This window comes from Pseudomyrmex gracilis, unplaced genomic scaffold, assembly GCF_002006095.1.
Source record: "Pseudomyrmex gracilis isolate BER0280 unplaced genomic scaffold, ASM200609v1 scaffold_210, whole genome shotgun sequence".
Lineage (NCBI taxonomy): Eukaryota > Metazoa > Arthropoda > Insecta > Hymenoptera > Formicidae > Pseudomyrmex > Pseudomyrmex gracilis.
In genome coordinates, this window is record NW_018020794.1 from 56,151 (window position 1) to 68,061 (window position 11,911).

Consider the following 11,911-nt stretch of genomic DNA (forward strand, 5'->3'; position numbering starts at 1 on the left):
TGTCTACATACGCGTGAGCGATTTAAACGCGGCGCCGGTACCCCCACTACTTTTTTTAGTTCGCAAAGAATGTGGTCCTCGCCGTAGACGGCGCTGAAAACTGTCCCCACTTTTCTTAGGAGTGAGTTTGTACCCCCTGCGTAGGGCGGCGCGCAAGCTAACGCTAGGATCAGCGGCTGCGAAATACAAAGCTTGTTTTTAACAAAGCGCATCGTCGATATTATAGCCAAGCGTTAGATTGCAGCTTGTAGCAAAATGCAGCGAATAAAGTAGCAGAAAAGCGTAGACTGTAGGATAGCAATAGTTTCTGTGCAGCTTTATTTATTCTTGGCGAAGAGTAACTCGACGATTGCTGACTCGCTCCGTCGTTATTTCCACGCTGTTCCTCGCCGTATCGTGATATATCCCTGGAGCCGCAGGAACCGTTACATGATCGTACTCCGCCGAACCGATGAAAGCTCACCCTCTTTGACCTTCGTGCAATAGTCTGTTAGCGCCTCCGCATAAGCCCCTCTCTCACGCCTTCGTTCGTCTTTTATCAGTTGAATATCTTTCCGATCCGACTTCTCCGATGTTGCCAGTCTTCAGGATGGTGAGGCGCCAATAATATATGCAAAAAAAAAATAAAAAAAGAAATAAATAACTAAATCTACTATAACGCAAGCAAGCCCTGGAGGATCTTGGAGATTTTCAAACGGCCCGCACTTCCAGACACCGGTGGACTTAGCTTTTTGCGGCGAGGAAAGATCAACGCGAATACCACGCCACAATACACATATATTTCTCCTCTAGTTTGTTATTTTAAATAATCTTAACTTTTGTTTTAGTTTTTAGTTTGGAGTTGAACTTTAATCATAGTAAAATCATAGAAAAATCATTTTAAAAAATAACAAAATGAAATGTACTCGCAGACAAACAGATGATTAGCGAACGAATAGACGACCCGGTGGAAGATCGACCTTGATCGTTCGACCGCGATTCGCCGCAAATCCTCTTATTCGCAGCCTTCTTCGGCCGAAACATAGCAAAGCCGATAACGCTCATTATGCAGCTTTATACAAAATGAACGCGATTGCGCAGCGCAACATATGCCGGGCTCATAATTGAACGTCCCGAATTTTGTGCTATAATCCTAATACCTAGCCATTAACATTAACGCGCTGCAGACACCTATGACGACCACGACAGATTGTTTAAACAATAACGCTCTTAATGTAATCGGTAAATTAGTTTGGTGATTTAGTTCAAAATGTAGCTTGTTAAATTAGATCGTACGTTTGTAGGTAGCTGTGTATAACTTTGCTATACACAGCTGACTGTGTTGATTTAACGAAAAAAAGCTCGAGAAAAAATTAAATGTCCTAGTTGCTAAATGAAGATTATTCGAAATTCAATACTCCATATGTATGTATAGATTGTTACGTTTAATTGAGAGAATTCTATATGCTGGATAAATACATGTACAAAGAGACGAGTAACTAATTTTAAGTCATAGCTAATTCGTGTCTAATATGTTAATAACGTACAAAATCAGTCGACATGTATGACAGCGTAAACTAATTAGTGAATTTTATTTACACATTGCGCAGTTTAAAAACAGCTTATATTCTGCTTAACGTTTATATGTAAAATAGTTTTAATACCATATAGAATATTTTATATATTATTCGATATAGAATTTAAAAATCATTTTATGTAAATTTTGCTCGCGGATAATTTTATGTATTATCTTAAAAAAAAACAACGTTTTTGTGTTTATTGTATCAATTGTAATCAATTTATGTGACGAAAGCATTCGTCAAATATATTAGAATAAAATATTCCAGGCATATTAAAAAGTACGTTACGTAAACACTTTTTCTCATGGAAATTGAAAAGAAAAAGAGGGAAGATTGTTTTTAAAACAAGAGCTACGAAATTATTCTTACCGATTGTAAGCGTTTTGAGGAATCAAGAATAAAAGAACTTCATTGTATATTGTGGAGCGAGTAGATTGTCAGAAATAATACAACGGAACTTTAACTATACTTACAAGTCACACAGCAAATCTTCTTACGTTTTACGAGTGGGGTTTCTGAGGAGTAAAACAAAAAGAGCTCTTAAACTGGATAATTAATGTCGACGCGCGAGATTTAAGCCAAATTTGACAATTATTCGAACGTTATCGATCGTCGCTTCGAGAAAGAAAGAAAGAAAATATTAGACGAGATGGAAGAACAACAGAGAGATGACAAAGTTGAGGTTTGCAAAGACGAACGCGAAAAAATGGCAAGATTGTTGAACAGTCAAAGCAATTCCGATCTCGTTTTAATGAGATACACCGGAGATGAAATATAAACGCAAGTCTCCTTTAACGATACATGCTTCTCTCAAAGAGAAGCCGAAGAGTAAGAAAAGGGAAAAACGAGCTTCTAACAGGTGCGTCGAGAATTTTTTAGCGCAATGCGTCACTCACGCATTTTTACACGTAGAGTGAAGCGGAATTATTTCACGTTCTAGAAGGAAGGTCTCTTCGAATTCTATGTTTAGAAAGCACGACGTACAATCCCACACAAAGCCCGAAAGCTCGAAAGAGCAGTTAAACGACGCGAAAAAAATTCAAGTGACGTCGCGCGTTGTACGAAATAAAAGCGGAAATTGTTTCTGAGATTTCGACGAATCCCGGCGCTTAATAAGAATTAAGAAGAACAGAACGAAGCAATAATTGTGAAGGATGTCCATAAACTTGGTGCAATTGAACCGCACCAAGTTTCCCGTCGCAAACTACCTTTGTTTTATAACTCTTGCGCGAGGAAAAACTTGATATTCCTAGAGTTAAAGGGCTTCAGCGTTGCCTCGACGAAGGGGAGAGAGAAAGAATCCTCCCCCCTCTCGCTATCGCTTTTCGCGAGCGTTATGCTCATTTGCATTGCGTGACGAGCCCGCTTTCCGCAAACCTTCACGTGTTACAAAGTCGATGTGCGTTGCATGTCGTTACTCTTTTTCTTCAGCTTCTTGTTCCTTTTTTTGCGGTCTCTCCCTCTCTACGGTGATTCTTACCCTTGTATGCCGTCCTTATCCCGGGCGGCGTTCCGTTTTCTCTCCACCCACGCTCGTTCTAACGAGCAACGTCGAGCGGGCTCCTCGACGTCGTTATTGATTAAGTGGCCACGCAAAAGCGCGCCCGGATTCTTTAACGACGAAATTTTATTGGCGGCTGCCTCGCGACGGCAATTTTCCTCTTCTCGACTCGGCGACTCCGCGGCGACGACAAACTCCGAGGCACGAAACGCGACACGCCGCCGCGTGATCGTGAGTCGTCACAGTGTATTTTTAGCGCCACGAGAAATTTTATTATGAAAAAAAATACATTTTTCCGATAGATTTTTGTTATAGTTAATTATAATAAAAATTCAATACTAAATTAATTATATAAGTAAAGTTACTTATGTTCAAAGACCTCAAAACTTAGAAAATATAAAAGAAAAAAAATAAGTTTTATATTTTATATAAGAAATCTTTCGAAAAATAGTATATATACTGTTATAGTATAGGTACTTAATATTTTGATAAGAAAATTTAAATAAAATATTTAAATAACACTATGGGGAATACTAAATATGTCTGAATTTTTTGACGCTATATAAAAAAAGAAAGCGAAAGAACTAATCTTTTATTTCTCTTGCGATTGATCATCATAAACTACCGTAATTGTTATGTAATCTTCTCCCATATCCTCTTACTGCACAGTGCCCGGACATCGTCGCGTCACTCACGCGTAAACTCTGTATTCCGCGCTATTATATATCGGGCGCCATTGTCTCTCATCATTGCGAGTTGCAATTACGAGTCGTCTTCGAGCGACGACAGAAACAATTATTCCCCCGATATCGGATGCATTTGCACGATTGAAAGGGAGGATATCGAGCGAGATGCGAGCGGCCAATAGAGAGAATCGCCGCCGTTGAAATCTGCTGTGTATTACTTGCATACAGAGTGTTTCAGAAGTTGAGATCTTTTTGTAACATGCGAACACTGTTTTTCGATAAAAATTTTACTGAAATATTTATGCGATATTTCAATCTAAACCTTTAAATACCGTCGTAATTTTATTTAGAAATAAACGGAGAAGAAATTTGTGTATTTTTCTTGTTTGAGATGTAAACATGTTTTATTATATAAGGACATTTAGATCGTGAAAATTTTTTTCAAAAACAATAATTTCATACTAAATAAGATGAGAATATTACAAATGACACCTTGTATACACTTCTCACCGTTTTCTGTCAACGAGGCCACGTTTTGACGTAATCACACCTTCCGTCCAGAAATCCAATTAGCCGACCATTAATAAGGGATTCGTCGTGACGGAAGAGATAATAGTATCTGCCCCTACATTCGCCAGCGGCAGTTGCACCTGCAGGTGAACTACCCCGCGCGTCTTGCACCTGTCTTCATTCACAGGGATAAATGGCCGATCCCGTGACGATGCTCGGCTATAAGGAGAACCATTAGTTTCCACTGATCGTGAATTGAGATCGTTCTCCGTAGGAAACAGCATGATCATCCTCTAGGAGAGGGAGGAGCTTAATGCCACTGCATTTTAGCTCGCGACATTTTCTTCGGAGCTATTGAGCCGTTTCTTGTGGAGATAAGCAGCGCGAGGTTTTGCTGCTATTTAGTCTCGTTTTATTTTATGTTGCTTAAAAAAACAAAATCTATTAATATAAATAATTTTTAGACTGCGCGAATAAAAATTCTATGTTTAAAAGTTACTTTTAAATTAATTTTCCTGACTCGTAAAGTTTCTACTTTCCCGTCCAGTGGTAAATGCGAACATTAGTACGCGTATAATACTGACTTTTACCACGAAGAAATTATTTACCGCCGTGTTACTTTTGCGATCGCGTCAAATATGATCTTAATACTTTTTATTTCTAAATCACTTATATAGAATCGCTTACGTCGCACAATCCTTTGTGAGCTCCCAACTGTGTGTTGTATTTGCGGGAATATATTCGCACACATTTCGTAAAATGATATTCACGTAAATGATTTATTAGCACTCCTTGTACACACTCGCTCGTACATTCACAAATTTCCGAATAATTCTATTAGCGCGTGTCTACGCTGTAAACCGAAATTATTTCAGCGGAACGCAACGTAACATGGATGTACTTCTAACCTTGGATTAATACGGTAGAAGAGGCACGTACCGCATAATACAAGAGAGCGTAAATTAGAACAACCATCGAGCTGCCAGTGAGTTCGTCGTACGACACGGTCTGATATTAATTAAAGCATAACGTTAAACAACCGACGTAAACAGCTGAATATTATGTTCGGTAAGGAATCGTGATGGATTTGATCACTTCGGTGTCGCAAGAGAATTTTGTTACGGCAACATAATTTATTATACAAGAAAACGAATATATATATATTGTTTTGAAAAAATTCTTTGAGAAGCGCATTAAACAACAATTGCAAACAAAACTAGTAGAAATGAGAAATATTCGTTAAAGTTTGCGATTAAGTGTACACGTAAGATATTTTTACACAGTAACACTAAAAGACGTTTTAATAAACATAAAAATTAGACTATTTTGTATCTTATATTTACATATATTCTGCAGAGTTGGTTTAATGTTAACCGCGCATTTTTCTAAGTGTTATTAATTAGCCACTGCGAGAAAAACAAAGAATAATACTTATCATTACTATTATTATTCGGCAAAAAAATAAAATATTGTTTTTATTAGATGTCTCCAATAATTAATTAACGCAAGAGTATAATTTAACGCGTACGAAGAGAGAGAGAGAAAGAGAGAGAGAGAGAGAGAGCCTGTGAAATTATTCACTTTGAATTTTAAAAGCTCTTTGGCTTTATTTAACTTTATTAAGGTCTCCGTTGCATTATTTCGAATGTTCCGCAGCATAGAACTGATGTTTTACTAAAGAAAACCAGCGAGAACACCTCTAGCGGAAGACCATTACAAATTACACGTATATTATTTCGGTGAAGCCGGATTAAATAAAATATTATCCAGGGAAAAATTAAGCGCGCGTCGGATGTTGAAGCACGACAGGAGATAAGCAGCGCAATCCACGAGCTAAAAATGTAGGAGTTACATATCCGCGACGGCCGGCGCACAATACTGTTGCGAATCCGCACGGATAATCACGATAAAAAAGTAAGTAGATAATTCCCGAGAAAAAAGTCACGCCGCACATTTGCATTCAAAGCCGGATTTTTCCAGTAGAGGAAACCGGGAGCGGTACACGCGGAAGAGTGCACATACACATATATAGCAATTAAAAGCCTCGTCGACTTCTCGTCGTAACCAAATTATAACGATTCGGCAAAAACTAAAATAAGTAATCAGCGATTTTCACACACTCGATTACTGCGTTTGCTAAGCGAACTAAAATAGCGAAACTTTTTTAACAGTTTACTCTACGCGATCGAACATTCTTAATTGTAGGAATAATTACATGAGTGATAGGAAGAAATTGAGACACAAAGTGACATCCAAAATAAATTTAAAAAACAATATGTACGCGATATTATGTAATAATATAATAGTTACATCTTTAAGCTTTCAGAAAAAAAAAATATTAATCTTATATATCTTTATACAAAAAAGTTATATAAACACAGTCGGACAAATTTGCCAGTTGCCACTTTATCCCGCACTCAAAATTGATCATCACATATCTTATATAAAGAAATTATAAAGTAAATAATAGTTTTTCTTTTTTTATATGTTTTATTAGAGTTAGTAAACTTATAATATGTCATACATATAACTACTTATAAAACATTAATAATCATTTATTGATAAAAAACCAATTTTTCTAAGTAATTTTTTATAAACGCTATTGTAAGCCTTTCGAACATAAATGATACTTAAGATTCATTTTTAATAAAAAATATTACACTCATAAAGTATATGTTGCAATAATTAAATATATATAGGATAAGTAAATAAATATATAATTAAATAGATATAGGATTATAGATATAGGAAAAACTATCATATTTCTTATTTGTTTAAAAATCATATTATATTGTACCTAAGGTAAAATTGCGATCCAAATTTTTTTAACCAATAAACTAACTAAACATAGAAATAAAAAAAACTACTCGCTGTCCAATTTTACAAAAGTGCTTTTAAATATCACATGCCATGTTTTTAATAAAAGCTATTTCGTACACGCGACTTGTAACCTGGATTATAAAGAAAAATATTTTTTTGTACATAGTACGCAAAATATAGTGTGACAACCCAGTGTGTCAAGACTTTTCGGTCTCTTCTACATTAATACACGAAAATATAATAGATTTTATACAATATTATACAATTTATACTTAAACACACAGGCAAAATTAAGTTTGGAAGTCTTTTGTTTTGTTTTTGGAATTGTTTGAAACTATTGATTCACAGCCGTTTGTCACTCAAAGCGATTTTGCTCGGTTCTCTTATCTCTCGTTGTGTTTCTCTCGCTTTATAGTTGCTCTACATAAAAATCGAAATGGAGCAACTCGAGTTTTATAAAAAATGTGAGTGTAACAATAAGGAGTTTTGCGAGAGTTTTGATAGTGTCTAACAACTGTAATCGATTCATATAAATTTCATGTATTTCTTTTCCGACATTATATATAACCGCAGTTTATAAAAATAGGAATGGAGCAAATCGATTTTCAAGACATCGCTCCAAGAGAAATCGTTCCAAAGTTCAACTACTACTATGAATATCTAAGATTTTTAATTATTCTTGACCGCAAAATAGGTGAAGACCATAGATAAAAGAAAGCGTGAAACAGACCGAATTGTGTCCGGGTTTTTCGACTAATTGAATGGAACAGTGCGCGAAGCAGTAATGACCCAAACACGATCGGACAAAAGCCCAGAGCGATAATTCATTTTACGTATTGGCTAGTACTAATTGCGGTCTCGGGTTTCTCGCGCGTTGTGGGTTAATTACCGAATATACACATACGCGCCGCAGCATTATTCTGCGGTGCGTATCTTTACTGTCGCATACATAAAGCACATGCTTTGGAAAAGAAAGAAGTAACATGTATGAATTTCATAAAAAATAACATACTGTTATTTAAGCCGCGTCATATGTATTGTCGCCCTTTAAAAACAAAAACCGTATAAGATCTTCGAAAAGCAAAACCAATTTTTCTTAGCATTTTAATTCCGAAATGGATTGTGCGTTAAATAGATTTAGTGTGAAAAATATAGATCCTCGATACGCGTTATTCGCGAGGACACATTTCAAATTAATAGCGATTCACGTTCTTTTTCTGTGCGAGATATCGCATGGTCGAACGCGCGCCGAAACTTTCATTCCAACGCTAGAAGTTATATGCCGGCTCGTCACGGGCGAAGTTATTCGCGCAAGATTCCAGTTTCCACGCGGAATTTAATCTCATTGGAAAGCTCTCCCCGCGAAACGAGCAGACGAAACGCCGCCGCCACCACCGCCGCCGTTGCCGCGCTGTGGATAGCGTCGAGAAATCTGGTCAGGCCACGTGGCGCACCCAGAAAGATATCACCAAAAATCGCTCTCGCAGCCTCATGGACTCCTACTCCGGAAATTAAAGATTCAACGAGCCGAGGGTAATTTCGGAAACGAGGAACAAGGACTCCGACGCGTCGGGAAGGGGGTGGTGTGCGGGAGAGAGTTGAAAATGGAAATCGATGCCGAATTCGGTCGGCGAGGAAGTGGAGAGGAGCAAGGGGGTAAGGTTGGAGGAGGAGTGTTACATTCGACGTCGTTAAGTCGTATTTGAGGGAAACTCCGTGGAACAACTATTGATAGTGGAGCGGAAAATGCGCATGCTTTCGCGAAGATTATACTTTCGTGGGGAATTTATTTCGATCGTTATACAACGATCCCCGAGTTTCTGGAGCTGTCGTCGCTTCTTTTCGCTCCCAGAATCTTCGATCGGGGCAGCTTTTCTTGAACGCAAATTTGAATTCTTTGTTCACAACGACATACTTTTTCACAATATTATGATTTTTTTATTTTTGCGTCAATCTCTTTATATATTTACAAAATCTAAAATTATAATATTCTTTGTTACGTGTCAACTTATACTCAAAACAATTGTATAAAAAAAATTAAATATAAATATTTATTTGTAACAAATATAAAATTATTTGTATTAAATTTAAATATTTATTTATAAAAAGTAAATTTAGAAATTCCTTCAAGTTTCATTACTTAATTATAAATAATACAGAATTTGTTCAAAAATGTTTTACAACAGAGAAATAAAAAAAGAATCAATTATAGACATCAACAGTTTTGCTTTTGCATGAATCTTTAAGAAATTTTATCCTATAACAAGTTGACCGAGGTACTTGATTTGCAGGAGGAGTGCGCGTCGACAATGAAGCAGGTGAGTGACAAGATCAACAACAAGCATCACGAGGTGCACACGCATCCGCTGCTGTCGATCTTCAAAATGGCCGAGGTCGAGGTGAGGATGCCGTACAGCGACGAGGCGGCGATTTCCCAGCCGTCGTCAGCGCTTCTCGTCGTTCTACTCGCGTTCTTTAGCCTTTACTCGTCGACGTGTCTCTTCGGTTCGTGACAGGGGCACCGGGGCATCACGAAGACTTTGTATCGAACGTCTCCCCCGCGATGGATCGCCACGTGTCGCGTGCACATAGTCGCGAAGGCTCCGCAGTCGTTCATCCAGACGAGAGAAGACTCGCACTCTTGAAAGGCACTCAGATCAACGAAGGGAAAAATGTTCCCACCTTCTCTTCTCGATTGCCGTGCGGATCGGCAGATCGCAGGAATCGATCGGCGTTCCGCACAGCGATTTCTCCATGCGTTACCGTCGGATCGCGAATCGCTCACACCACACCGAGGACATTATTGAAATATATATATATATATATACATATATATATATATATGTATATATATATATCGAAATGTAAAATGTAGTATTCTTGTTACTCTTTCTCTCTCTTTTGAGCGTCCTCGTCCTGAGAACCTTTGAAACACCACGGCTCGCGTGTGATTTAATCCTCAAACGCGCGACGATTGTATACACAATTTTAATATTAATATTTTACAAACAAACATTATTATTTATTTTTCTAGAATATATTCTAGTGATAATAGAGAAAAAAAAGTACTAACACGTGTTTAAAATTGCACCGAAGCTCTTTAGCAATTCCGGGCTCGCCTCTAACTTCGGGATTATCTTGTTTTTATTTTCGAAATATTTATCGGAGAACAGGGAATTTGCGAGCGCGCGAGCACCTTTATAAAATATTCATTATATGTCGCAACATTTTGAAGACATTTAATATGGATGCTAATGCATCCCGTGGAAATAATAACTCCTCACCTTGTTGGATGCGAGTGTCGTGGCGCGCCGCAACAATAGCCCTGCATAGAAAATATAACGCTGCCGGGGTGCTCAAAGGGTTTTAGCGACGGGTATATGATCGATGACGCCGACCCTCTCGACGATATCGGCGCCGCTTTGAGGTCACGTCTGATACGGAAACGAGATTGACACGGAATACATTTGTCAAACTCGACGATATCACGCGGAAATCATTGGTTTTCATTCCCGAGTGCTCGCGGCGGCAATTCTCGCCGTTATTTTCGAGTGTCTTCGCCATGAGATTGCTGCGCACGATCGACATGCAGCAGCCGATGTAACTCTCGTCGGCGCGAGCTGCATTGCAAGTTGTTAATCATTGACAGTCGCGCTGCGGCACTACTTGGTGATTCACGGACGAGCAATTTAGTGTGAATAACTGATTGAAATCAAAGAGAAACTCACACTTTGAAACCACCAAAAATTAAAATTTGTTTACTTCTAAGATCTTAGCTGATATAATAAAAAAGCAAATCTATAAATTATATATATGTATATATATGTACATATATATGTATATCTATATATATATTTATGTGTGTGTGTGTATATATATATATATATATATGTGTATACATATATATATACACACGTATATACATATATACACATGTATATATATATATATATATACATACATATATATACATATATATGTATACATATACATATATACATACATATATATATATATATATATGTATATACACACATATAATGTATACAATATAAATTTAGTAAATTTTCTTGATGCCTATAATTTTGGCAGAGAGAAAGAGAGAGAGAGAGAGAGTGTGTGTGTGCGTGAGTGTGTGTGTATGTGTAGAATCGTTACTAGAAATTACACGTTACTGAGACGGACAATCAAGGCAAAGTCCGTGGATAGCTGCAAGCGAAACGTTCCGTTGCGAATTGTTGAATAAAGATGTAACATAATGTATAATCCAAAGTATTTTATTTTTGAACGTTGAGATTTCGCGATTATATTATTGTTGTAATAACTATATTGTAATGTTAGCACGAAAATATACGGAGAGTGCGAACACACTTCGCATGTTCGCCGCGATCGATCGGCAGCAATCCCGGCAGCAGCAAATCGATCGACAGAACAGAATTTAATTCGCAAGGAGAAAATATTAAGAAGAGGAGATAACACACTCGAAGTTTTGATTTCGCAGAAGGAACATCTCAAAAAGAGAAGAAACTGAGATGAAAAACAAAGAGCGATTTGCGATCGTTCGGTGCGTGAGTGTGTGATAATAATTCGATCGTAGCATGAAAGGCAGTCTGTATAAATAACTAAACTATTTAATCTATATTTACTATATGATTAATGGCCAAGCAAGCAAATCTCCTCCCATACTGGACCATTAGGTGTTTGTTAAAGTTGTAAACCTAAAACGTGTGCGTCCGCGGCGCGTCGCGCGCGAGAGAGGCTCGAGTGTGTAGATCAACGTAGATTGTTAATAGCGACATAAGCAAAGACAGCAAGAGTATGTGCAATAGAATAAG

General features: G+C 37.5%; 1 protein-coding gene across 1 annotated transcript in view; it reads left to right on the forward strand.

Annotated features, from left to right (window-relative positions):
• Positions 1 to 9,865, forward strand: part of LOC109858520 — a 59,960-nt gene extending 50,095 nt beyond the window's left edge. The window contains exon 11 of the mRNA XM_020435861.1: positions 9,368 to 9,865. Within this exon, the coding sequence (XP_020291450.1) occupies positions 9,368 to 9,589 (222 nt within the window). The 3' untranslated portion in view covers positions 9,590 to 9,865. The remainder of the gene's footprint in view (positions 1 to 9,367) is intronic.
• The last annotated feature ends 2,046 nt before the right edge of the window (positions 9,866 to 11,911 follow it).